The 27,840-nt window shown below is 41.2% G+C and overlaps 1 protein-coding gene across 4 annotated transcripts; it reads left to right on the top strand.

Annotated features, from left to right (window-relative positions):
- Positions 1-151: 151 nt before the first annotated feature.
- EDEM3 (ER degradation enhancing alpha-mannosidase like protein 3) lies at positions 152-27,261 on the top strand. Of its 4 annotated transcripts, none has more exons than XM_027665286.1 (21): positions 152-356; positions 2,080-2,125; positions 5,716-5,816; positions 8,269-8,308; positions 8,773-8,885; positions 9,510-9,663; positions 10,163-10,297; positions 11,394-11,499; positions 12,042-12,139; positions 13,405-13,530; positions 14,195-14,278; positions 15,431-15,514; positions 15,899-16,023; positions 16,518-16,683; positions 18,882-19,036; positions 19,794-19,947; positions 20,435-20,629; positions 21,376-21,541; positions 21,986-22,171; positions 23,013-23,060; positions 23,706-27,261. In XM_027665286.1, the coding sequence occupies exons 1-21, from the start codon at positions 196-198 to the stop codon at positions 24,113-24,115; spliced, it is 2,853 nt and encodes a 950-aa protein (XP_027521087.1). In that variant the 5' UTR covers positions 152-195; the 3' UTR covers positions 24,116-27,261. The 4 variants fall into 4 exon arrangements, with proteins under 4 accessions (XP_027521087.1, XP_027521088.1, XP_027521089.1 ...); XM_027665288.1 differs by lacking the exon at positions 152-356 and adding an exon at positions 712-737; XM_027665287.1 differs by lacking the exon at positions 23,013-23,060 and having other exon boundaries at positions 159-356.
- The last annotated feature ends 579 nt before the right edge of the window (positions 27,262-27,840 follow it).

Below are 27,840 nucleotides of genomic sequence, written 5' to 3'. Positions count from 1 at the left end.
CTGCGCTCCCCCATTGGCCCGGCGGTCCCGGAAGCGGCGGCGGCGCGAGGCGGTTTCCTTGGCTACGCCCCCGGGGCGCGCGCAGGGGCCGGGCAGGGCCGGGCCGGGCCCCGCGGGAGCGGCGGCAGCGCCATGGGCCGGGAACGGGACCGGGAGCGGCAGCGGCAGTAGCGGCACCGCCGCCACACGGCCCCCATGGCCCCCAGCGCACCGCCGCCCTGCCGCGCCGGGGAGCGCGCCGCCCGCTGCAGGCGGCCCTGGAGGCTCCTGGCCCTGGGCCTGCTCTCCGCCTCCTCCGTGCTGGCGGCCGCCCCGGGCGCCGGGGCTATGAGCAGGGAGGAGAAGCGCCGGCTGGGGTGAGCGGCGGGACGGGACACGGGGAGGGACGGCGGGCAGCGGGTCTGAGCCGCCCCCGGGGCTGGGGCGGGCGCGGAGCCCCGGGAACGTGTCCCCTGTCCCCAAGCTCCGGGACACGCTGGCACCGGCCCCGCCGGCCCCGCGGCTGGTGTGCCGGACCCGCCGGGCTCCCGGCTCAGCCCCATCCCCGTGGCTGCTCGGGGGTCACTCCATGTGCTCCGGGAACCCGCAGCTCGCAACGCTTGGCACCTCGTCCAGGAGGGCTCAGCCGGCGGTTCCGTGGAATTAGGGGTAAAAGCGATCAAAGGTAACTCCAGCTCCGCTCTCGGTTGGTTTGATTATGGCCCTGCCTCCGTGAGAGTGCGGGAGTCGTAAAAAAGGTAAATGTTTATCCATGTTCCTGCCGAGTTCCTGTGTGTGAGCTAAACTGTGCAGGTACACGTCAGAACCTGATTCTCTCTTGGTGTACTTTTTGGCTGAGGGGTAAAGGTTATGGCAAGCTGGAAATATATTTCCCAGCATCGAGTGGGATTTCTGTAAAAGAGGTTTGTAATCGAGCATATCTCGATCTTGTTATGTTACTGGGGCAGTTTCATCATCCTCTGGTCAGTGGTACAGAATAGTGATGCAAAAAATCTGCTGGAGAAGCACTCTGGATCCTCTCCTGGCTGTTAATCATGGAATCCCTCAAGTTGGAAAAGGCCTCCAAGACCCTCAAGTCCAAACATCAGATATCAGTTGATATTTAGCTCTGGTGTTTACAGTTACTGGAGTTTCCCACTTTGTGTTCTCAGGGCATTTTTTGTGAATGATCTTTTTGTGTTTTTTGCTCGTGTGGCTACAACAAGGAGTTTTAATTCCTTCCCCTGCTGGGTTTTAAAGTTTTTGCATTAATGTCTTGCACTTAAAACATCATCTGATGCCTCAGGGATGTGCAGGTCGTGTCCTGCCATGGTTTGTATTTGGGGTCACTTCTACATAAAGTAATCTGTGTATTTATTTAATGACAGGGTCATGTCAGTCCCAGAAAATGCCCAGTAAATGTAAATTTTAAGCAGTTTTGTGTGCTTAGTTCATCTGGGGCTTTGTCTGCTGCTGCAGATCCCAGATCCTGTGAAGTATCTGGAAAAAGCACCATCTTCTGCTCTTTTGATGACTTGATGCACTCAATGAATTAAAGCTACTTCTCAAATTTCCAAGTCATTGAACTAAATTGGATATTTGCAGTATAACTGTGGTGTTCTTGGCTCGTTTATGTTCAGTCTTATCAGCAGAGATTGTGAATTATGTTGATGGTAGAATTAGCATCCTCTTCTGCTTGCAGGGCTCCTGAGTAAAACAGTTAGGAGTGACTGGAAGTAAAGCTGTCTCTCAAAAAAACAATGGGCTTTTTGGATTTTTTTTTTTGTATATAGTAGCATTTCTCACCTTGACTGCTTTTCAGACTGGTAAGATAAATGCAACTACAAGAGTTTTCTTTAGTATTTGCTTGCCCAAATATTTAATTTCATGTTAGGTGAAGAAAGAGGCTTTCCACAGTGACCAAAAGTAGTTAAATTAGGAAAAATGACTATTCTGTATCTCATTTACTTGAGTAGAGTGTGTTTGTAAAGGACCTGTTACTGATATTCAGACAGATATTAAAGTGTGATACATCTAAGATGGTGCATTAAAGGCTGTTGGGAGACAGACCACTAACACTTTTGGTTTTTTCTTTTTTAGAAATCAAGTGCTTGAAATGTTTGATCATGCATATAGCAATTATATGGTGAGTAAAATACTTGTTTGATGTTTGTCAGAGGAGTTGTTGCTGACCTGGGAGAGAAATCAGCCTGCAGTACATGACATTCTAGAGAAGTATCCGGGAGGGAGGGGTGAAAACAAAGCTAAAATAAATAACAGCACCTGTACAGCCTTTAAAAAGACATGAACAGATGTTACTTTCAGGAAGAGCCGTGTCAGGAGGGTTATGGTGGCTTTTGGAGGGGTAACTCAGAATTGCCTGTGGTAACTCTCCTAATCTCTGCTCTGATCTCTTGGGAAGATCTCGGATCTTTCCCAAACCACTTTATCTTATGTTTCCAGCAGTTCTCATCTTTACCAAAGTGTTTGGTTTGAAATTCCAGACTCCTAAAACTGGTAGGAAAAGGAAGCTCAAGAAGAACTGATTGTGGAGAACTGTCTGGTCTCACTTACTTTGTAGGTGAAAATGTCGTGTGATATTTCTTGATCGGTCAGACGTGTCAGGTGCAGTTTGGTGACCCTTTTACAAACCCCAGAAAGGGGATGTGGTGTCATATGCAGGCATTCCAGGCTCTGCTGAGGATGTGAGTGTCATATGACCATAAGTCATGCTCACTATGGTTTCTTTTGCTGTGACTTGTGATTTTCTGTGCAGGTGTCCCTGTGTTCTAGATCTGTGAGCCATTCTAACCCACCTTGAAATAGAGTCAGCTTGGTTTAGATCTGCTAAAGAATAAAGAGTTACTGAGAGTGGCCTTGCCTCAAGCAATAGTCCATTATACTCTAAGTAACACATTTCTGAGGAGAAACTGCAGGTGTGACTCAGATAAATATAAAAGATGCATTTTTACTGACCTTCCATTGACAGTCTTGCACATTCTTTGGGGGTGTTGCAGAAACCCCTCAGGTTGCACCAGTTCCTGCAGCACAAACTGCTGTCTCCTGGCAGCATCTTGCCACGTGTCCCAGTTTCTGTGTCGTGGTTTAGCACTTTGATATGTAATACCAGCTGAAAAACTTGGGAATTACAAGTTTATACAGCAGGTGAGAGGTCCAGGGCCCTGGAATGGGTAGAAGGGATGTAGTTTCTCTTTGTATCATCAGCTCTCTACTTTTGCCACCTCTAGCAGTTTAACCAAACATCAGGCTTTTTGAGGATGGTTTGGAACTGGTTACCTGGGACCTGATTCCATGAAAAAACACTTGGCTTGGGTTTCCCCAAGGAAAAAGTCGTGCATTTGGCAGGATTGCTTAAAATACTACAAGGATCTGTGCTCCTGCTGTTCACTGAGTGATAAACAGGCAGCTCATAAGGTTCTTGCTAAATCTTTAGCAAGAAAATTCGGGTTGAAAGAGAGGAACAGCTTCAGCTATCCTGGAAACTTTGGAGCCAAAAGAATGTGGACTTGCCACGTATACTGGAGCACAAAACAAACAGAGAAATGTGGCTTGTTTGTTTAAAGCTGAAGAAAAGATTAGGGTGTCAGACCTGACTCTTGACAGCAAGAGAATTAAGTACTTTTGCAGGTGCTTTTGAAAGAGCCAGCTGAAAAGTTTTGATTTTCTGTTTCTATTAATATGAATTTCAGACATGTGTTTAGAAGACTGAAAATTCATGTTTGCTTGCAAAGGAAACTCCCTTTTTTAAAGTTATTAAAAGAAGCTTTGAGTAAAAAGCTGCTGGGTTTTTTTTTTCCCAGTCCTTCAACAATATTTGTAATAATCAGGATGTTTTTTTCTTCTTGGCTGTCAGAAAGAACATGTGAAAATGTCAGTTATTTGAGGCCAGGGACAAGTTGGGAAACCATTTGATCCAGAAGCCTTTCCTGATCTATGCAGGGAATAAGTGAATTTTTATTTTTTAAAATGCTTCCAGTTCCTTATGATCTTGCAAAACTAAAAGTCCATTTTCTCCAGAATTTTTATAACTCCTCTCTACATAATTTAAGAAGTTCTGACTTTGCTTTTGTCGTGTACTTCTTTAATCTGTTTTGCTGAATACTTTGCAGGATATTCAGAAACATCTGAGCAGTGTTAAAATGATCTAGATTCTGGTTTTTGTAGTTGAAAAAACCAGACCAAAACATTCAGGAGGGTGATATACAGGGAAACAAACCATCAGTTTCAAAAGGAGTTGCTGTAAGAGCTGTTTATTTATAGAGAAATGTTCCTTTTTTCTTCCTTTATTTCATGTTTGAATATAGGTTATTTTTGTACCATATATTTGGAAATACTTTGAATGTGTTTATTTGCAGTTTCAGTGCAGTAATTGGAGTTTTTTGTCCTGCCACATGTTAGTTGTCCACTAAAATTCAAACTGGAGAGCACAGTAGAGCAGCCAGTTCCCTGATGAAGTCGAGAGAGAAGCTCCATCCCAGATTGTTTGCACTGAGCTTGTAATGGAGAGGCGATTTCATGTGTGTTTGTTGGAATTAGATATCTTTAAGATTCATCTTTATTAACGTCAGTTTTGTATTTGTTATATTGGTGTCAGTTCTATTTGAAAAAGGCTCAGGTTTTTCAAGCTTTTTTTTTTGGTGAATGTTATTTTTTTTTTATACCTTATGTAGTAATTTACTGGTTTGTTGTTTTTACTTCTGTGTTCTCTCACTGGTTGTCACCGTTGGCCACTTTACGTTCATTGGGAAGTGTTTCCAAAGTGCGTTTTAAGTCTGATTCCCACAAAATCCTCCCTGAAATACCAGCCACTTGATAATGCCTGCATTAGTTTTAGGTTTTAAACTCATCTTTGAGGTGGTAACGTCATAGGAAATGTCACATGTGCCTCATTGCAGAAAGCACACAATTAACTACTCTTATTTTTTCTCCTGGATGTGGCATTAGTTGTTCCAGACTTCTCTGGGAGCTTAGAGAGAAAACAGGTCCTGTTGGTCTGTTCCCAGTTTAATCATTTCCAGCCACCCAGCAGAGAAGAACCTGGGGGTCCTGGTGGACACCAGGCTGACCATGAGCCGGCAAAGGCAGCTCCTGGAATCCTGGGCTGCCTTGGGAAAATGTTGCCGGCAGGTCAGGGAGGTGATCCTGCCCCTCTGCTCACACTGGGGAGGCCACACCTGGAGTTTGGGCTTCCAGGATGGGAGAGACATGGGCACAGTGAGCAGAGTCCACTGCAGGGCTGGGAGGATGAAGAGGCTGGAGCAACTTTCCTGTAAGGAAAAGCTGAGAGAGCTGGGGCTGTTCAGCCTGGGGAAGAGAAGGCTCTAGGACCTTCCAGGGTTAAGAAGGAATCTGTCAAGGTGACAGAGCCAGGCTCTTCTCAGTGGTGCTCAGGGGAAGTGGGCACAAACTGAAACAGAGGAGGAAATGCTTCTTCTCTGTGAAGGGGACCAGGGGCTGGCACAGGGAGCCCAAAGGAATCTCCTTCCTTGGAGATGCTCAGAAGTTGTTTGGACACAGTCCTGGGCAAGCGGGTCTGGGTGGCCAGGCTTGAGTAGAGGAGTTGGACAAGATCAGCTCCAGAGGTCCCTTCCCACCTCGAAGGCTCTGTGACTGCCGTGCAGTTTTTGTGAGATACAGCATAAGTAAGATCCCTTACCAGAGTTGCTGTGCTGGCTGTGAGCAGTGTAACTCCTTGCCTTGTTTTGTTCCCCACAGGAACACGCGTATCCCGCTGATGAACTCATGCCTTTAACGTGTCGCGGTCGAGTCCGGGGTCAGGAACCGAGTCGAGGGGACGTGGATGATGCCTTGGGAAAGTTAGTGTTTGAAATGCTTACTGGCTCCTGTGAACATCTAATCTAAGTACAACTTGCAGCCCATAAAACTTGTTTGTTCAGTTGGCATGTCCAGAAACTTGCACTTGTAAGAAATACTTGGATTATTTCCTCCCGTGAAGTCAAATGATGTGACATGAGAATTGACCAGTGAATGAGATCCAAAGAGAATTTCTTGGAGTGTCCAACACAGGGATAGGAGTTGGACTTGATGATCTGAATGGGCCCCTTCCAGCTCAGCAGATTCTATAATCACTTTTTTTAACCATTTTCCAAGTGTTTTCCATAGGAAAGCCTTCCAAATGTGAGCTGACATGAATGTTATTAATATTAGAGGTCATAAGGGTTAATGATCAGCTGAAAAATAAACTTTATCCATGATGCTGCCCTTGTGAATGCTATTTAAAATACCTTTCTTTTAAGTTGAAAGTTCTCTGAAAACAAATAGTCAAATGATTATCATGTGTGTGGTACCCTGAGGCCTTTGCCAAAGCACAAAACATTATTTCAGACATGAGCATACTTCATGTTCTGTCTTTTAAGGTAGCTTAGAATAGAAAGTACTGATCCTTTGGCCAGAAAAATGTAGATGTGAGAACTTTTCCTCCATGTTAAATGGAACAATCAAAGAGTTGAACAATCAAAGAGTTGACTTAGTCTCAGTGTGTTCTAATTGATTCCTTTGTGTGTGTGCAGTTTGTGGAGGAAATCCTTAATTACAAATAGCTGCTGCTTTTATTTATTGATATCACTGCTCAGTGTCCCTAAGCAGAATAGGGTTAATCACAGCTGAAGTCCTTGTCTTAAATACTACTTCTAATTGTCTCAGTAATATTGAGCATGTTATTTTGGTTATTTTTGTTATGTACAAAAGTTCCTTAGTCTAGAAATTTCTGTATAAACCTGCTGTTTTGGAGGTATTGAGAGATACGACTGATGGAAAAGAATTGTCAAGAAAATGTATTTTTAGTCCTGATGACCTTTTTTTACACGATAACATGCTATCATTTGAGTAAAAATCCCTTTCAGGCCCTTAGATGCAGTGACTAGTCTATTTATTTATCATTTTCCTGTATACATGCTTTATTCTGTACCTTATAATTAGTTCTGTTATTAATGACCAGATTTCTTATCTAATCCTTTTTCTTGCCAGCTGCCTCATGAGTCATGTTCTCTCCAAGCCCTTGCAGTCACAGGTGCCAGGGTGAGGCAGCTGGGTCAGCTCTGTCCCCCTGCAGAGCTCAGGAGGGTACTTGCACACCAGCTTTAGAGCTGTGGAAGGCACAATTTCCCTCCTTTTCCATACAAAAAGCTGTGTCTCTGTTAGGCAGTTGTTCTTAGCCTAACAGAGACACTGCTTCTTGTAGAACAGCACTCACAGAATGCCCTTATGTCTTTACAAATTAAAGAAAATTGTAATGTAGCAGCACTTAATTAGGATTTTAGTAGTCATGTGTTGCCTACAGGGTCTCGAACACTGGACACCCTACTTAAATTCTTGGTGCTTACTCTTTAATTGGCAGTTTTAACTGATTCCAAAGTTCTCAGTCTTAACACCATCATGTTCTGTAAATTGTATGTGTGGTGTGTGTTTTTTAACATTAGCATAGAGCAATTGCTGGAATGAGATGTATTTGAGATACAATTATACATATAATTACTGGGGTAGGGGAAAGGCCCACTCAGCTTGGGATGCACCAGAACAGCCCTGGGGAAAATCTAGGGATCTTATTGTGATATTCCTGTTTGAAACCATGTGGATCTGACTTGATGTTCTCTTTTTATGGAATAATTATAGAATCCTAAATGGTTTGGGTTGGAAGAGACCTTAAAGTTCATCCCATTCCACCCCCTGCCATGGGCAGGGACACCTTCCACTAGCCCAGGTTGCTCCAAGCCCTGTCCAGCCTGGTCTTGGGCACTGCTAAAGTAGTTCTTTATTTTAAAGACAATAAAGTAATTCTTTATTTTGAACCTGCCACTTGTTACTTTTGGAACAGCTGCTGGTAGGAGAAATTTAGCTTGGATCTCAACGTTCTTTTAGTTTGACTCTCAACATTCTTCCTGTTTTTGAAAAACAAAGTAAAACAGAAGTTGGAAGAAGACTTTAAACCACTTTCTTCAGTTTCTTACTAGATTTGATTTGAGACTATGAATGAAAATGAAATTTTCTTGCAAGAAGTTAGAAAGCTTTGCAGTAAATGAAGGTATTTGTGATCACAGCTTCTTTCAGTGAGTTACTCTGGTCACTAACAAAGAGAAGAAACTTAGAAGAGTGTTTTCCTATTAAACATATTGTGTACAACTAATTTTTTGGCACCCAGTGGTCTGTGAGAATTTTTAGTTTCTTCCATGGTATCAGTTACTATTAAAAATGACTTGATTTCTGCTCATACAGGTCTGTAGTAAATCTGTTTTAAATTTCCTTTCGTAGGTTTTCGCTGACCTTGATTGATACCTTGGACACTCTTGTGGTAAGTTTAATCTGTTGATAAACTTTGATAAAACAAAAAGGTTGTCTTCTGATGCTCAGACTTATTTTTGGATTTCCTTTTCTTGCTCATTGATCTCTGGCTCTCTGTTTGAAGTGACTGTCGCTTGTAAGAACTTTCAAGTGCTGTGAGGGCCATGTTTGGAGTTCGTTGTAAAAGAAAACTACAACAGTTCCTTCAAATGTCATTGATACTTTCTTCTCTTGCTTTTTTGGGGCTTTAACTTAACAAAGAAGTCTATAAAAATGCTTCCCATTTTATAGCCTAAAGCAACATGCAGAGTTATTGGGGGACACCCCTTAATACCACTGATTAATGTATGGTTTTAAATTTTATGTACATATTTCATGGATGACTTTATGTGCACTTAAATATACTGTACTTAAATAGCCTGTGACTGTATTAGCTATGTTGGAACTTAACACTTGCCTCCCTTTGTATTCCAGGTGTTAAATAAAACCAAAGAGTTTGAAGAGGCTGTAAAAAAAGTAATAACGGATGTTAATTTAGATAATGACATCGTTGTGTCTGTCTTTGAAACCAACATAAGAGTCCTTGGGTGAGTAACTTTCGTTTTCAAAACTCTTTAAAAGGTGGGCTTTAGGTAAATGTCCTTCAGAGATAGGTTCCTGTGCTGTTCCACATCATTTAAGGAGTTTGCCTGAGAGGGTTTAAAATGCGAGGCAGGACTCGCTGCGGTGGCACTGGATCAAACTGACCCTGCAGCAACAGCTTTCTCATTTCAAAACACTGTGCTTGCTGAGGTAGCAGTGTTTTTTCTTGTTGGAAACAGGCTAACAAATGACTCTGAACACTTGATTTAGCAGATTCCAGTACTCGGGGTAGTGGATTATTTCAGAGTGGAAGGGACCTCTGGTGCTCAGTGCAGGATCACAGCATGTAATTTTTAGTTATTATATGCAGTTTTAGAGCTGTTGGTTTTTATTCCTGGCAAATATTGCTGAATCAGCGATTCCTCTGCAGTTCAGGACTGATAAACAGTAAGAATGGCTTCCAAAATAACTGCAGTTAACCTTGATTATGAAGGGAATTGCATCAGCAATCTGAAAACTAGGGCTGTGTGAATATAGCACAGTTGTGCACATCTAAATGGTAGAGATCTTTGCACTGCCATTCAGATGAACATCCCTTTTGAGGTGGGGATAATTTTTCTTGTGTTCAGAGGTCTCCTAGGTGGGCATTCAGTGGCAATTATGCTGAAAGAAAAAGGTGAATATATGCAGTGGTACAACGGTGAACTCCTGCACATGGCAAAGGAGCTGGGCTACAAGCTTCTACCTGCCTTCAACACCACTAGTGGTCTCCCTTACCCAAGGGTAAGTTCTCTGCTTTCTGTCATGCAGGATTACTTCTGTTGTTCTGGTTTTATCTCTGTTTCCAAATCATTTTTGTATTTGTTAAGTGGACAGAAAATCAAAAGCTGAGAAATTACAGGTGTTCTCTGGAGCCAGGAATAGTGAAATGTTGACAAAGATTGATTCCCAAGAGCACTTGTAACGTTCTGAGTTCCTGATTTGCTGGTAAATATTAGTTGCTAGAATTAGGTTTTCAGGGTGTATTGTGTTATTACAGTGTTTCCTGAGCCAGGCAACAGGTCCTTATTTGGGAGGGTTGAGTGTTTTGGATGCTTCTGGAAAATATTCTGTGCATTTGAGTTGACAGTAGGTGGTAAAAGCAAAGCAAAACTGAAGAGGGCTGTGTGGTTTTTTTTTTCTCCTGTCTTTAGAAGAAGCTGTAGATTGTTGTACAATCACACGAGTGAAAATAAGAGTTACAAGAGTAAATACAAAGATGATAATCTCTACTTTTCTCTAGGTTAACTTAAAATTTGGTGTAAGACATCCAGAAGCACGAACAGGAACAGAAACTGATACCTGTACAGCTTGTGCTGGTACCTTGATCCTTGAGTTTGCAGCTTTAAGCAGATTCACAGGAACATCTATATTTGAGGTTTGCTTTCCATGATATCTTATTTTTTGGATTAGGTGTTAATTAGTGCTCTGTTACATTTCTGTAATTTTGAGTTCATGAAATGGGTGTGTCTCTTAGCTGTTCTGCACAAAAAAATTGTATGTATGCAGATTTGTTGTGTTTGTGGACTCTGTTCTAAGGTTTGATTGTTTTAATTATTTTTTAAATCACGGGAAATAATTTTGGTTGAAAGCAGTTACAGTAATGCAACAGTAAATGAGATAAATGTACTGAAGAACAGCATAAGGGTAGTGCTTCCATAGCTTTTGGGGTAAAGACATCCGGACTAGTAAGAAGAAAAGTGAGGTGCTTGGTCCTTAAAATGCACTTTAAAATAAATAAACCCCACAGTTGTGTAGAGTCACTGAACATGTGCAAGACCTACCTAAAGGTGTATTATCAGAAATACACCTTATCAGAAAGGTAAATGAAAATACTTGCAGGTATCTGATACAACCTCCATCTGATTAAAAAAAAAGGCAAGCTCTTTTCCAGATGAGATTTTTTTTTCAATCTTTCATGAGGTGCCTGGTATTTCATTTCCTGTCGTGGAACCCAGTGGAAGCAAAGCTGGGCCCCTGAAAATCCCATGCATGTGTTTGCTGTTTGAAGTCATCTTAGTTGAGTAGATGTTAAATTCAAGTTAATTTGGGGCATGTAAAGAATGTGTATAACTAGGATATTAGTGAACAGGGGCTGCTGCTCCACCTTGAGGTGCCCGAAAGAACACAGGGATTTTGTTTCTAAGGATGATACATTTCTTGAAATACTTTAATTAGGTTGCACTATCCCATCATTATTTTAGAATAGGAAACCCATGCAGAAGGGTGTTTGACTTGTGTATTGGCAAACACTTGTGGAGCCAAGCACCAATCTTGCTGATCAGCCACTGAATAACTGTATAAAATGTGGGCTGAATATTGTACTATTAAAGTGTGTGTAATACTGCAATTTATAATTGCTGGATATGAAACATCTTATTCCTTCCTCGCATCTGAATTTCAGTAGACAAAAGAATAACAGTCTTTATTATCTGTGTCTCTCTAATTTCCTTTTTTTTTGGCTTTTGTTGCAGGAATATGCCCGGAAAGCTCTTGATTTTATCTGGGAGAAGAGGCAGCGCAGCAGCAACTTAGTGGGTGTCACTATCAACATTCACACTGGAGACTGGGTCCGAAAAGGTGGGTGATGTCCTGGCTCAGGATCGGGGGTGTGGAGCAGGGAAAAACTCCTGACACAGCCCCAACACCCTTATCTAGACTACAGAAAAGCATTACATCATTTCAGTGCTGCATAAACCTGCTACACCAAAGCCTGGCTTTGCTCTGAAAGGGCTTTTTGGTAGAGACAGTTTTATTCATTGCAAAGTGCTCCCTGATTCACTTTAATACTGAGAGGGGAATACCTTGGGATAAACTTTCAGAGATTTTGCTATAAATAAATAGGAAAAATATAAATAGGAGTGTAGAAGTGATTTCCTCTGAGGAAAGTGAAACAACTGGCTTCAGTGCATGTTCTCCCTATTCTTATGTGCACTGGCATTGCAAAGCCTTTTGCTTTGACACACAGTGTAATGTCTCTGCATCCATCTGGACCTTAATTCTAGTGATAGAAGGCTTTTCCTTTTACTGGAAAAGCCTTTGAAATCAAAATGGAAAAATATGGAAAACACCCATGTGTCTACTTAAAGTAAACCCACCTTTTCATTTCCTCCTGTTTCTAGATAGTGGAGTGGGAGCAGGAATAGATTCCTATTATGAATATTTATTAAAAGCCTATGTCTTGCTGGGAGATGACAGTTTCCTGGAAAGGTTTAACACGGTAAGTTAACACCTTGCTCAGGTTTGTGCCTTCTGTAAGACAGATTTAAGAGGAATTGTGTTGTCAGCTGTTGGCCTGAGCAGCCTGTGAAGAGATCTTTAGCAGAATTTCTGTGACTTGTGCTGTGTTTAGTGCCAGCTCTTTTTACTGAGGGTTTTTGCTAATCTTGGATGATTAGCTGTCACCTGAGCAGTTATTCTAACCCCAGAATCTTCTAGACCTTTCTCCATGCTTCCAGTACAGGAGAAGCTGTATTTCAAGATCACCTTGGAGAGTGTAATGCTGGAAATGTTTCTGTAAAACAATGTAAGGGCCTCTTGTTACAAACCAGGGTACAGCTTCTGTCCTGGAGCAGCAGAACACATCTGAAAATCAAAGCCTGGATCTTGCTTTGCACTGCAGATCCTCAGGCCCAGGACACATTTAAGTATGCTTACAGGCTGAAAACCACACTTGGATTACTAAATTTATATGATTACTATGCAGCTGTCAGCATCTCTATTCCTTCATAAGAGTATTATTTCTTTTGAAAATAGTGACATTTATTAAAAACATTTTAGATGGTAAAATGATTTTGTATCATACAGCATGATTTTACATTAAAATTGGAGTAATTCAGTGGCTAAAGGCCTGTTGTAACACTTTAGGTGCAGTGATTATTTCACGTTCCTAATGTGCAGCCCCCATTATATTTCCTTGAGTGACATCTGTTAAGTGTTTCCTTTCAGTTTGACTCATGTGCTCATGGTTGCACCTCCAGAAAACCAAAAAGGCATTTTCCTTGGGGAGTACAGGATTGGGAGTCAGGAAGGTGGCACATGAGCTAGTGGGTTTTAAACTTCTGAGCCATCAAGTCCAGCTGCTTTGTTGGGATTTTTTTACCTCCTTTTCCTCCTGAGATGCATTTGTTTTTGAATTCTCTTGTTCAGAGAAAGCAGTTTCAGCCTTTTTCAGTGTGTGCTTAAAAAATTAGCCCAAACAAATGTGTCTTAACTGTGATAGTTCTTTGTTTATCACATGGCTGCTGAATATACTTTTGTGTATGTACATGACTTGGAAAATGTGATAAGTTTTCCGTGTGGAGATTTTCAGTATTTACTTATTTTTAGTTTGCAAAACTAGAACCTCCTGGCATTGCCAAATGTAGTAATGATTGGGAATGTAGTCCTGGTTCTTCCACCGAAATAAAATGCCAATCTGGTGAGCTCTGTCTGATTTTGGAATGGTATTGGTAACACAAACTCGTTTTTCCTGCTGTTTGGCAGCACTACGATGCCATAATGAGATACATCAGCCAACCACCTCTTCTTCTTGATGTTCATATTCATAAACCCATGCTAAATGCTCGCACCTGGATGGATTCTTTGCTGGCTTTCTTCCCTGGTTTGCAGGTAAGGTTTAAAACCCAGGAGCAGATGGTTTTAATAACAAGTAAATTATTAACTGGACTGGATATATAACATTCAGGTCAAGCTTAGTAATTTGATTTTCAGAAATACTGGGTGAGGATCCCTGCAAGTGTCCAAGGCCAGGTTGGACGGGGCTTGGAGCAACCTGGGCTGGTGGAAGGTGTCCCTGCCCAGGGCAGGGGAAGGCACTGGATGGGCTTTAAGGTCCCTTCCAACCCAAACCACTCTGTGATTCCATGATTTCTGTACTCGTTCCTGTCACTTCATTGCTATGATGCTTTTCTGGCCATGTTGACTATCAAGAAAAGTCCATGTAATTTGCTTCCTTCTCCTCATGAAAACACTCCATCTGCCTTTTTAGTAATCTAGTGACAAATTTTCTAGTTTGTATGCCATTTATATCTTTAAAACAAACTAAATCACATTTCCACCCCAGGTCTCTGTAAATGACAGAGATCTTTGTTCTACGTAGTCAGTATCTTAATGAGTTCACTAATTTGGAGTATTTGTGGCTTACACTGAAAGGGAGTAATAATTGCAGTATGTAACTGATCTGTAGCTTTACATGAACATAGTGAGTGTGCTTAACTTTGAATATTATTGCTATGCTTGGTGAATTAGTGTTAACTTTATTATTTCATTTTAGGTGTTGAAGGGCGATATTAGACCTGCAATTGAAACTCATGAGATGCTTTATCAGGTTATAAAAAAGCATAACTTTCTTCCAGAGGTAAGGTGGTGGGTTTTTGATTGTGTAGACTGATTTTTACCTCAATTTGAGCAGTCTCATATATAGTACTCATATACAACCAGTAGATATATGTGTTATTAAAATGAAAGGCTCATTTCCACAGCATTCTGATGTGATTTGCAGGTCTGCATATGTGACAGCTGTGTTCTGGATATGAAATATTTTTCCACAATAATGGGAAGCTGCTGCTATTAACAATTGCTTAGACTTTATATTTCAGTCTTTCAAAATTGACCTTGGCTCATTTCATTATGCAAAACTTGTATAATCACATTTAGTAGTAACTGCTTAGCAATATAATGGTGTTAATGCTAAAGATCGTCTGTATTAAACCAAGGAGGGAACCCAAAGACTGAATTGTTCTGAGAGAACATTCTGAAATTTTGCATAATGTCCTTGAAAGTCAGTACACAGACATACTGCAGATGCTGCAAGTCTTTGAGCAAGTGAATTCTGCCCAGAAAAGCTTGCTTACCTGCTGAAATGTGTGTCTTTAAGCTGTGATGACCCAGAATGTGTGAGAAGGCTTCTGACTCCAAGTTTAATTTTGACTTTCCTCTGGAGTAAGCTTATTTCTGCTAGAGAACATTTTAATTAACATCACATTCACCTAATGTGGTTATTGAGACCAAAGAATGCTCTCTAAGCATTGGAATGATTCTTTTTTTTTTTTTTTTTGAGTGCTTTTAAAATGGTATGATTCGACTCCTTGTGGGTTTTCTGGGTTTTTTTTTTGGTGTTTTATACTTATGAAGAAACCTTTGAAAGGTCACTTAGTTGTATTTAAGCCAATAGACCATCCCCTTTAGAAAAGATTAAACCTTTGTATGAAGTAGTAAATGTATGACAGAAGTGGCTTTTCCCAATGCATATTAAGAGTGAATACACAGACCAGGAGATTTTTAGATACCTGACTTCTAGTCTGTGTCATTAATTTAGGGACAGCTGTTTAACCATCTGTCAGTTTGCAATGACACTTTAATGCACTGGATATCAGGTGGTGGGAATGTTTGCAAAAATGGTATTTATCAAAGCTTGGCTGGTTGTACAGTTAATGTTAAATTCAGAATAAACCCATGTTTGGTTTTTTCATTCTTGCATTTATTTCTGTCTGTCCTTTCTCATCCTCAGGCATTCACAACAGACTTCAGAGTTCACTGGGCTCAGCATCCTCTAAGGCCTGAATTTGCTGAAAGCACTTACTTCTTGTATAAGGTACAATCACGTTCAATCCTCAGACTTTTGGTCACATTTTCCAGCACCTAGAATTTTGTTGCTCTTTTATTTCAATCCAAAATTGAGTAGCACATCTCCATCTTATTTGACCTCCTGGAGCCAGTTCTGTAGGTAACCAGGATGAAATTGCTGATTATCAACAACTGTTCTAGGAGTTTTGTTTTACATCTCTAGCATTAGAAAGAAAACTTAAGCGACAAAGAACCATTTTTAAAAGATACTTAGGTGTTACTGGTCTCTTTTGAAGAGATCTTAGAGACTAAGAGCAAAAGTCCTTTGTACTTCACAGAGAAGAAAGTGCTGATTGTACAGTAAGTGCACCTCTGTGCTTAGTTTTGGTTTTTGTTTGTTTTTCTTTTACAGGCTACAGGAGACCCTTACTATCTAGAAGTAGGAAAAACCCTCATTGAAAACTTGAACAAGTATGCCAGAGTTCCTTGTGGGTTTGCTGCAATGAAGGATGTCCGCACGGGAAGTCATGAAGACAGGTAAAAGTATTCACCATTCTTTTCTTCGTATAAAGATACCGAAAAAAATCAAATTGCCCTGTTTATATAATTGAATTAATTGAATTTTGTGTAGCTGTCTGTCTTCAGTTTGATAGTCAAGTCTTAAATAACCCATTTGTCTTAGTCTGTAAACTGTTTCAATAGTTTTATAGTTTGTTCCATAAGAATAGTTTAACAATAGTTCATTTGTCTCAGAGCAATAGGTGAATTACCTTCAAACAAAATATACTTCTAATCTTTATGTTTGTAAGGAGATTTATTTGTTTTTTTCTGTAATTCTGTTTTGTACTGAACATGCTGAATCATTGCCCTCCAAACAGTTTCTTCCAAGTGGAAGGAATTCTAATAGAATTATGCTCAGCAATAACAGTCATGAAGTCTTCAGAGTTGGAGTAATAGGAGTATTTATTTTACTGATGTTTTAGAACAAAGCAGATTTCCCTAAAGGACATCCACTTTTTTTTTTCCCATAGAATGGACTCGTTCTTTCTGGCTGAGATGTTTAAATACCTGTACCTGCTGTTTGCTGACAAGGAAGACATGATTTTTGACATTGAGGATTATATCTTCACTACAGAAGCTCATCTATTGCCACTTTGGCTCTCCACTACAAACCAAACCATCTCCAAAAAAAACACAGTATGTAACACCTCAAATCTAAATCAGTTTGTCGTGCTTTGAATCAGTTCCTTCATTTTTCAGTCATAATTTGAAGCAGTGCACCAGTTCCAACACATTTAATATGCAGTATTTCATCATATTAACGGTGCCAGTCACAGGAGTGTGAACAATGTTTCCATGACTGGATTCCGCACTGCTGAACCTTGAGAAATTGTAATAGTAGCAAGATTTAACAAGAAAATAATTCCCCACCTCTCTGAATTAGAAAATAACACACTAGAATGTTTTTATCTCCATATATCTCCAATAACATGCCCAAGTTTTTGTTGTCTGTTCTACTGCATGAACCCTTGGCATATTTTGAAAGGTTTTGTGAGACAGCTTCAAAGTTATTTTGTCAAGGTACAGCTATAATTTTTGGTATATTTCATTGTTTTAATCCACATAATAGGCATCTATGGCGTAAATGTGAGGCTGCTTATGGGTTTATAAATTACTTAACCTTCCAAAATAACCTGTAGCAATACAACTGTGCCATGAAGCATCATAAATACTCATCTTTTATGGTTTTGTGGTCAATAAGGTGACATAATTTATCTTTAAGGCAACAGTACTAGTGGCAAGCAGAAGAAATGCATGAGGAAGTGGAGTGTCTGAGGCATCAAGGACATAAATTCCCTTATTTGTGCCTCTATTTTTAACCTTTACTAAGAGTTTTACAGTAGTGCCTGGCTCAGAGGAAAAGCCTATGTTGTGTCCTGGAGAAATCTTTACAGCTGAGGAGAAATCACCCTGTTTTATGCACTCTAGCATTAGACAGTGACAGATGTTTAATTACTTGATGTTAATTTCTAACATTGGTAATATGTTTAATGTATTTAATGGGTCATGGGGTTGCTTTTTAATGTTCCTTGATGGTGGAGATCCCTCCCACACCCCCTCTGAAATGTTCTTTCCCTGAGAATTTTTTTATTTCCTTTTTTCTTGGAGTTTTGCAAACGGAGGCTGTTTTTTACACTATGCCAGAAGTTTTCTGAAGGAGCATTTTGTATGACATTTGTTCCCAATATAAGAATTAGATACTTTTGAGACAGGCAGGATTCCCACAGCTGTCAAGGCTGGCCTAACTTAGGTCATTCTCTTGAGAACCACAGATGTTAATATAAGGCCAATAAAGAAGGTAAATTGCTCAAATACAGTTTTCTTAAGCTCTTTAAGTCAAACTTGTTAATGGGCATAATACAAGGCAAAAAATCCATTGAAAATGGTATCAAATGGGTAAAAGGCTGTGATGTTGGGTGTGTTACTCTTATGGGATTTTATGTGAATGAATGGAATGTGTAAATTATTTTTAACATAAACACACTGCTATGAAGACAAACTGCATGTGAGATACTTTGTAGCATGAACCCAACATCCTGTTTGTATTTGTTCTCATAAACAGGAAAGGTCATGTCTTACTATTCCTGTGAACTAGTAGCCCTTTAGGTCTTGGGTTTTAGGGAGCCTTTAAATACTTGATTTTTAATTGCAAAGAGGAGGGGTGGTTTGGTTTTTTTCAAATAGATAAATACTATATTAATTTTTACAGGTGAGAAAATGAACTTGCTGGTTATCTAACAAGTTAGTTGCAAAGCTAAGGACAGGCTAAATATGGCTCCAAACCACCAGCCACTTTCCACATGGTTTCACGTGTTACAAACCAGCAATTTGTGCAAATGTTAACTCTGTCAGCTTTCCTAAAAATAGAAATTCTTTGAATTATATATAGATTCAGACTTGCAAGCCTGTGTGGCTCCTGAGGAGGAGAATCTTTTGTTCATAGGAAAAACTGTGGGAATTTTGGTAACACAAAGCAGGAGTGACCCAAGGCCTGCAGCTGGTCACTTGGTGGAAAGGCAATAATAAATGACACCGTAACTACTCCCTTTAGTTGTCCAGCACAGAAAAGTGCAGGGTCATGACCAGGCTTGAGAAGTAGTGTCTGCCAGTAGAGGATTAGCTGTTTCTGCAAAAAAAACCCCTGGAAACTGTGTATAAATTTATTAAATTACAAATCAGAATCAGTGTCGTATTTATCTATCCCTGATTCCCCTTTCTTGCACTCAGCTGCTGCGTGTCCTGAGCACACAGATCACTGTAATGAGGTTTATCTGTTCATTTGCTTGATATGAAAATGTAACCTGTGTTTTATTAATGTGTATCTCTCATTTTAGACCACAGAGTACACGGAGCTGGACGACAGCAACTTTGACTGGACCTGTCCCAACACCCAGATTCTTTTCCCGAATGACCCGATGTTTGCTCAGAGCATTCGTGAACCTCTGAAAAACGTGGTGGATAAGAGCTGTCCCAGGGGTATTTCCAGAGCGTAAGATGAACATTTTCTGTCTTTGTTTTTAGCACAGGAGTGAGTGGAATAGGATCTGTTGGGCATGGAAGGAGAAATATGAGGTGTACTGGATGTACTGCTCGAGCTTGCAGTCCTCTGGGAGTGGATTCCTAGTTACAGGAAAAATCAATCGTGGTTTCTGTGGCACCATCAGCAAGACTCAGTTCATTTCCAGCAGGAATTAGCAAGTCTTTCTGAGCAAAAGGAGCTTAATGAGCCACATACCTGGGCTACAAATTCCCACTTGGAGTATTACAGGAAGTACACATCTCTGATTTTCTAAAATTAACTTCTGTAGTCTCTTGAACAGTTCTGCAACTCTTCTTTGTAGTAAGCAAATCATGCTGCCATATATAACTACACCTGTTCTGAGGGATTTAGGACAGTGTTAAAACCGAGGAAGTTTCTTTCTAACCACCTCTTTTGTTTTTGTACTTCATGAGTAACACTGAGTAGCAACTGCGTGAGGGAAACTGGTTTTAGTCAGTCTTACAATAATGCAGACTAATTAGAAATAAGAGCAAGTTTTGTTATCAGTGTTGGGGGGTGTTTTGCACTATAAAATTACTGATAATATTGACAACTTCTTTCAAAAGTGAGAAGTTGCATTCTACTGAAGCTTGTACTCAGTGTTACTGCAAAGAATTCTAACCTTGTGCTGGTGGGGATAATGTGAGAGTTCTGTTTCAAGAGTAACCCAGTTTTTAAAGCTTTGATCTCTAATATCTTTTGGCAGAGAAGAAAGTTTGGGAAGTGGACCAAAACCACCGTTGAGAGCCAGAGATTTCATGGCCAGTAATCCTGAGCACTTGGAGATACTGAAGAAGATGGGAGTCAGTTTGATCCATCTGAAAGATGGACGGGTGCAATTAGTGCAGCATGCAGTGCAAGTAAGGCCTGACAGGGTATATTCTTTTTCCAGAAATTTCAGCAAAATCCTGCTAGCAATGATATTTGACACATGGAGCTTGAGGAGGGACAGCCAGACTGGAAGGAGGCACATGAGCTGGAAATGCAGCTATACTTAGCAGGCTGATGCTTGTTAATATTTTACCTCAGCAAGACTTTTAACTAATCTTGCATTAAATGAGATGGAGGGTGTTCATGTTAAAGTGATGTAGCTCACAGCATCTTATCTGAAAACACTGCTTTCAGTGTGAGATATTTCCATTTCCTTAGGAGGTCTGTGTATTTGTATATTTTCAGTCTTCTGGGCAGTTCAGGTCCTAAAAAACCTGATTTGAAACGATGAATGAGTGGCAACAAGCATCCGCTCTGTATTTGAAAATCTTTGTAGCAAACATAACTTGCATTTCTTTTCCCCCGAGTTTCTCAAACATTTAAGATAAAAGTGATTATTGGTTCTTTTCTCTGCAGGCAGCAAGTTCCCTGGATGCTGAGGATGGCTTACGGTTCATGCAGGAGATGATTGAACTCTCCAGTCAGCAGCAAAAAGAGCAGCAGCTCCCTCCTCGTGCTGTTCAGATTGTTTCCCATCCCTTCTTTGGCAGGGTGGTCTTGACTGCTGGGCCAGCACAATTTGGGATGGACTTATCCAAACACAAAGCAGGGGTGTGTGTGTGAGATCTGTCCCTCGCTTTCTCTTCCTTTCCTTATTGCAAAAGCCTTAATTTTACTGTCCTGGCAGTATTTCGGGGCAGCCAGGTGGAGGGGGATCAATTAATTACAGTTGTTAAAATGACAGGGCCCAGCAGTGACAGTCATTTAGATGAGTGGCTTATCACTGTGCTCTGCTTCTGAGTCATCAGCCATGGTTTAGGATTTAAAACACATACACAGGATGATTTTTGAAACAAATTTATCCGACCTGCAGCATGGCATGGCTAAAGAGATGTTGATTTAAGGGAAGGTTTTCCTCCCATGTCAGCCATGAGTTGCAGAAGCCCTTTTAGAGCTAAAGTAAGCTGTTCTTATGCAAGCTTTTCTAAAAGGAAGAAGAAAATACCACAGAAGCAATGTTCCCTTTTGGAAGCAGTAGGAAACCCCCATGGCTTCAGTTGGGCAATTTGCAACCCCAAAGAGGAGTTTTCCAGACTAGCAGTTCACAGAAGAAAAACTTCCAGAGACAACAGTTCACCAGTGTAGGCAAAATACTCTGAATATGAGAATTGGGTTTTCAGCTAGGCATTCTTTGGTTCTCAGAACTCCAGTTTCAGGGTACAGATTGCCTGCCCTGACAGAAGACAACACTAAATGCATTAGATTAAGTGAAGAAACAAAAATACGTAGGAATCTTTTACAAGCTTGAACCTGCTGCTTTAATTCTCTCTTTATTTTTGTTTTTTTTTTCCAAACAGACAAGAGGATTTGTTGCAACCATTAAGCCATATAATGGATGCTCAGAGATCACTAATCCTGAGGCAGTGAAAGAGAAAATTGCTCTGATGCAGAGAGGCCAATGTATGTTTGCTGAAAAAGCACGAAACATTCAGAAAGCTGGAGCCATAGGAGGCATTGTTATTGGTAAATAAAATTCTAAGTTCTTCATTTGTGTGAGTTTAACCTAACTGTACAGATCTGAAGATGCAGGAAAGCTGACAAGCTGTTAGGCTGAGATGCCAGCACAGAAGCTGTGCTTTCAGAGGATGAAGAGACGTTTTGGGTTTGGCTCTGTGCAGAAAGTGCAGCAAAACAAACTGGGATGGGGGATTGTCACTGTCTCTGCAGATTAAAAGTTGCTATTTTAAGGATCACAGAGTGCTGTCAGTACTAACTGCTGAGGAAAAATGGGGATACAAGTGAAAATCAGGAAGGAAAACAAGTACCCAAGTTGGGGTTTTGCTTTTCCCAGTGAATGTTGTGCCTGGGACTCTCTGGGCAGGGAAAGCAGCTCCCAGTGTGCCAAAGCTCAGAGCTGCAGTTTGATCTAACAGGAAGTTTGCCTTTCCTTTTGTGTGCCCTGCCTAGATGACAATGAGGGCAGCAGCAGTGACACAGCTCCTCTCTTCCAAATGGCTGGGGATGGGAAGAATACAGACGATATCACAATTCCCATGCTCTTCCTCTTCAACAAGGAAGGAAACATCATCCTGGATGCAATCCGGGAGTATGAGGCTGTGGAGGTGCTCCTGTCTGATAAAGCAAAAGACAGAGGTAAGGTTGGAGGGCATTTCTGTAAATGCAGTTTCCATCTGTGCTGTGGCACAGTGCAAAATGTACAATAATAATTTGTGCTGCTGCCCAAAGGTGCTATAGTTTTGTGTGACATTGGAATGAGTTCTTTATTAGGAAAGCCCTTATCTGAGATGTATCCTTGCCCTTTCCCCCTACAAGTTAACATCCAGAAATGCTGTTCCTAAGTTAAATGTCACTTTGACTAATGAGAAAAATACAAGCTTTTGGATTCCTTTTGAGCCCTTTTTGTCATCATGTGCTTTGAAGTAGCATCAGGAACAGTCTAAGTGTTTCCAGTGCCCTACATTGACAATGCCCCTCCCTTACCAAACTCCCCAGTGACATTCCTGGTACCCAAAAGGAGAGAGACAAGTGTTAGAACTATTTTGCCTGTCTAAGGAGAAGTGGTTATCATGAGACATGAGGCTGCTGACCTCAGATGTTTCCTGGGTTTTCTTGTGTAATACAAGAAAATTGCAAGCTAATACATTCCCAGTTGAAATGTTTGAATAGGGCAGAAAATTCCAGATTTTCCTCTTGTAAGCCTTCCTCATAGGACTGCTGTGTCCAAGCAGAGTAAGTAAGAAAAGTTTCTCTAGAAAAATCAGTGACAGCATTTATCTTGTGCGCCCTTGCAAAGGTGATGTGCTCTAATCTAGTGTTGTTTCTTCCTAGCTTACAAATCCCTTCTGTTTGTAACTGTGCTTAAGTGCTCTAACAAAATGCTCAAAATAAGATAGCTCTGCCTTTGAGAATTTGTAATCCATATCTGCTTCTTCCCCCCCCTCCCCCCTCCTCGTGCTTCCCTTTGGAATCCCAGCAACAATCTTTAAAGGTAAAATGATTCCAAACTACATTATTGATAGCAGTAAGTATCCCATGTCAAAACTGGCATGTGCAGTTAAATTCCCTACAGGTCCTGAAATATCAGTGTCCTGTATTCTGGCCATAACGATCAAACTCCAGAGAAATCTGCATCATGGTTAAACTGGGCAGCTGTTGGAGAGCTGGACTGGGACTGGGGACATGTGCTGGTAGTTTGAGTGGGGGTGTGATGGGGGAGGCTCAGCCCTTGGCTCTCTTAAAATCGCAGTTCAGTAAACTTATAAAACTGTCCAGCTGTCCCTTGCTCAGATGTGGGATCCTGGTGGATCTGGGAGTGCTTTAAAATCCAGTATTACAGTTCAGTGCACGCAGTGGGTATTTGCTAAGACTGAAGGAGGGTAACTAGCACTGACCCACAGGTCACTTCTGACATCTGAGGAACCAAAACAAGCCTCACTGCATTGTTTGCCATCATTTAAAATGTGTTTAAAAGTCTTCCCTACCCTCTCTTTGTAAAAATATGGTCCTTAGTAACATTAAATTTTCATATCACTGGAAAGTCTGCACTTTCTTGAAGAAATAAGGCCAAGGGAAGTGACCTTGCTTTTTTGAAATACATAATAAAATGCTGCATTCCTACGGTTGTTTTAACTCTTTTTTTCTTTTTTTTTTTTCTTCCCTCTCAAAGACTTGGAAATGGAGAATATGGACCAGAAATTAACTGAAAACGATTCACATAAACAGAATGCAGAGGAAGCTGCTTCAGGATCTCAGGATGTTGGTGCAGCCAGTGAGGAGCCCGAGGAAGGAGGAGAGAGCTCAGATGTTGCTGACCCTGGTTCTTTATCTCCTGCTAATGCAGACAGTGCCAGTGTTCCCATTTCACATCAGGATTCCTACGTCCCTGGGACCGAGGAGGCCGGTGCTCCAGAGCCAGCATGTACATCAGGGGATAACCAGCCTCAGGAACAACAGACTGAGACAGAGTCAAATTCCAAAGTTAACTGGGATAATAAAGTCACACCTATGGAATCCATATTAGCAGACTGGAATGAAGATATAGAAGCATTTGAAATGATGGAAAAGGATGAGCTATGACTTGTAATAGTAACTTATTTGTTAATAAACAAATGGAGACCTCTTTGGGTAGGAGTGAGGCCCTGATATCCAAGCAAACATATTCAGTATTGTGATGAGCAGCCAGGTGTCCCCTGGGGAACACCACAGAGACCCCGCACGCGCTTCGTATCTTTTAATTCCTCCTGGTTCAAAATGGGAACGTGCAATCCAAGCCTTTGTGTGGCCCCACGGCTGGGGCTGGAGCCCAGGCAGGGAAGGAGCCCGATTCCTGCGTTCCAGGCTCCGGGAGGACACGCTCCCCTGGGCCCTGGGAAGCAGAAGCTGAGCACGGTGGGGTGACAAACCAGCACCGGTTATCGACGGCGGCACTGGGAGCTCCCCCGGTGTCCTGCTGGACCCTCCCCAGCTGGAATCCTGGGCAACAGCAGCAGGGGAAATTGTTCCCAGTTGTCGTGTCTTTAAGGCACAGCTGGGAGCAGTTTGGTTTTGTCCTGACATATCAGACCCAGCAGTGTTGCTCATCACCCCATTCCACGATGCCGTGGGAGTTTTCCCTCCTGCCCCCATCCAAACCAAAGGCACTGTGTGAGCAGGTTCCACCAGGGACACTGAGCCAGCCGTGGGGCCCACCAAGAAAAGGTGAGGGAAGGTCATGCTCGAGGCTGAGGTAAAGTGGACAAGGCAGATGTTGAGTCCCAGGTATTTCCTTTGGCCTCCCAGGTTGAAAGACTCCAGTCTGCCCTGAGATACAGAATTGAAATGGAGAGGACACAGAGCTACATCAGCTGTAACAAATCCTTTTTCTACAAGTTTGACTTCTAACAGCTTGACTTTGTTGTCGTTCTTTTTATATGCAGCTTCTGTATGTGTGATATTTAAGGCAGGGAGGCCAGTGCCAGTAGGGAAGTGCAACAATTTGGGCTGTTGGGTCGATAGTTCAGAGCCCAGGGATGTTACTCTGGGCTCTGGAGTTTGTTACAGGTAAGTGTGAGTCCTAATTTGTTATCCCCATTGTGAAAAACTATTTAAATAAAAATGGGGAAGTTTAAACAACGTAGAGACATTTTGACTGTGTCCAAAGAAACTGCCAAAAACGAATTAACTTGATTTATATAAACTGCTTTTAGTGAATTGTGGTTTAAGGAATTGTTTTATATAAAAGACTAAATGAACACTGCCTATATGCTGCACCAGGCTAAAAATGAAGGGTTACATTCGTGGTTACGATGGAATAAACAAAAAAGAAAGCCCCACTCTGAACTGCACCTTTGATTTAGCTGGTGAAATTATATGTGCTGAATATGCAACTGTTAATTAGCACAGCCATACTGTATGTATTTATACTCCTGTACAGTGAGCAGAGCAATCCCAGGCAATGTTGTATCCATGTATCCAAGCCACACTTGCTTTCAAGAGTCTCACAATGCACAGGCACCTTCTGAGAGCATGGCAGTCCATCCAGGGATCATCCATAACTTCACGTCTCTAGGGTAGGAGGGAGCTGAGGAAGAGGAGTGAAAAAGTGTCCTTTGAAATTTTAAATGTAGTTCTAATTCCTTTGCACAAATAGCTGGAGGTTTGGACTGGAGAGCAGGGCTTGAAGCAGCTGGGGGTTTCAGTTGGGAATGTTTTTATTTATGCTTTTAGTTACACGAGTTTCTTCATGTGAAGCATTTGACCATGGGAGCCTTGTAAGTGTCCTTGGTTCCCTGGAGCCCTGGAAGTGCCCGGGCTTGAAGGGACCTGACCAGGACCAAACCCATCAGGGTGCAGATCAAACGTTTTCCCTCGGATAATTCCTTTGATCTGTCAGTGCTCAGTGCCACAAAGGAGCATTTCTGTTCCCGTGCTCTTTGACATGGACATCATCTTCATTCTTGTAGCTCTTCTGGTGACAATAGTTATTTTTATATCTCAGAGGCCTCTGGTCGTTACTCTGTCAATACAGCAGCTCAAGCTTTTCTTTTTTTACTTGCAGATTTAGGTGTAGATGTCAAATTTTATGAAAACATTAACTTCCCTTGCCATCACCAGCTCCTTTTTATTTAACTGCTTTCTCTGCACCTATTGCTAAAGCAGCAGACGTTACCTTGTAAGGGATTTCCAGTGATCCCAGAACTCCAGGTGGATTTGACACAGCGTTTTGGTGGTGGCCTACCTCAGATAACTGTTGCCTCCTTCCTTTTGGGTTGGTGTTTTTCTTGTTTCAGTTAGTTCTGCTTTCCCTTTGAAACCATCATGAGAGCCATAGCTTTGTTTACAGAACTGAATCAGGGAAGGTTGACCTTTTGGGAAAGAGGATTAAATTGGGGAAGAGTTTTATTCAGGTTATTTTCACTTTGTATTTCCTTATGAGGACATAGCCTTTAGTTTAACCTGTTCATATCAGCCTGGAAATAAGTCAGTTTTCTGTTACTGTCATCTTAAAAAGCAAAAAGAATGTATTTATCAAAAAAAAAAAAAAAAAACCTTTTGGAGAAGGGAGCGAGTGTTCTTCCCAAATTCTTGGAAGGCTGCTCCCTTCGTAAGGAATGTTGCTCGTACATTAGTCAGTAACTGCCCTTCCTTGTGTACAGCATTATACATTTATTTGTATGGGATTGAACACTGAAGAATTCAGGAATCACAGCTGAAACTAGCACTTATTCCATGCCATGTAATTCAGATCAGCCAATTAATTTCTTATTTGATCTTAAAGGAATCTTAATTGTTTACATTTATTGTTTCTTAATGAAGTTTCAGAATGAGCCCAGCTTTGGTTCTCCTCCTCCTGCCAGTGTACCTGAACAGGCACCAGTAAGGGCGTGTTGAGAGGTTGGAAACAGGACATCTTATGCAACAGGCATCAGTCAGAATATAGAAAACAAACCATTCTGTGAATGAAATATTGTATGTTCAGATTTTATAAGATTTCGGTTTCGTTTTTTTAGCCAGCCCAATTTACAGCCGTATATTTTCTTATGAAAGATGTCTAATAACAGGTGCTGTAACACTGTTGTTGGGTTTTACTCTCTGGTGATATGTGTATACAATATTTCTAAGGGCAACTATGTACTGTGATGTAAAAGTCTGGGCTAAAATGTATATAATCCGTGTACATAATTGTGTACTTGATTATAACTGCTGATTGTAAAGATTTAATAAAATGTAAATATTCTGGTCAAGCTGTGCTGAACTGGTGCTCCTTTCTGAATTGCTGGGATTCTTTTGGGAGTCACACTGGAACTCCCACGGCTTCACTGGCAGCCTCGATGAGGGCATGGAGCAGGTTCTGTGGCTGCCACCCTGGAGAAGCCTCCAGTTTTTCTCTGGGAAGTTGCCCAAATCCAGAGGTATTCTCTGTTGCCTTTTCAGCCTAAAATTGAAAGTAGACAGGAAAAGCTTTCGGCAACCTGAGCTAATTGTACTATTTCAACATCTCTGTGACTTGGGCATTATTATTTTATTTTTTCAGTCCATACACATCCACAAAAAGTTCATTTTACTGCTCCTGTTTTCATTAGAATGGAAAAAACCCCCAGGTAAGTCTTGGAGGAAGGTGCTCCATCGTCCTTGCTCTGTTACCGGCTGTCCTCCAACACCTCTGCTCCTATGAGCTCTTCCTCCGTGGAAGTTAGGATTAAGAAAATTAATTAGGATAATTAAATTAGGATTAAGAAAATCAGGATTAAGATGCAGGAGCCCTAAAATCAATCAAAATTATTGCTGAGCAGCGTTGATGATATTAAGTAGAAACCATTGCC

This window comes from Corapipo altera, unplaced genomic scaffold (assembly GCF_003945725.1).
Source record: "Corapipo altera isolate COAL_440 unplaced genomic scaffold, ASM394572v1 316, whole genome shotgun sequence".
Lineage (NCBI taxonomy): Eukaryota > Metazoa > Chordata > Aves > Passeriformes > Pipridae > Corapipo > Corapipo altera.
Note: the sequence above shows the minus strand (reverse complement) of the source record. Positions and strands in the feature narration are given on the sequence as shown.

Excerpts from the sequence above, each read along its gene's own strand:
- EDEM3 (XM_027665286.1), top strand. The coding sequence starts at position 196 with ATGGCCCCCAGCGCACCGCCGCCCTGCCGCGCCGGGGAGCGCGCCGCC. Across the intron at positions 14,279-15,430 it reads AGCATAACTTTCTTCCAGAG|GCATTCACAACAGACTTCAG; the intron begins GTAAGGTGGTGG and ends TCTCATCCTCAG. Across the intron at positions 15,515-15,898 it reads GCACTTACTTCTTGTATAAG|GCTACAGGAGACCCTTACTA; the intron begins GTACAATCACGT and ends TTTCTTTTACAG.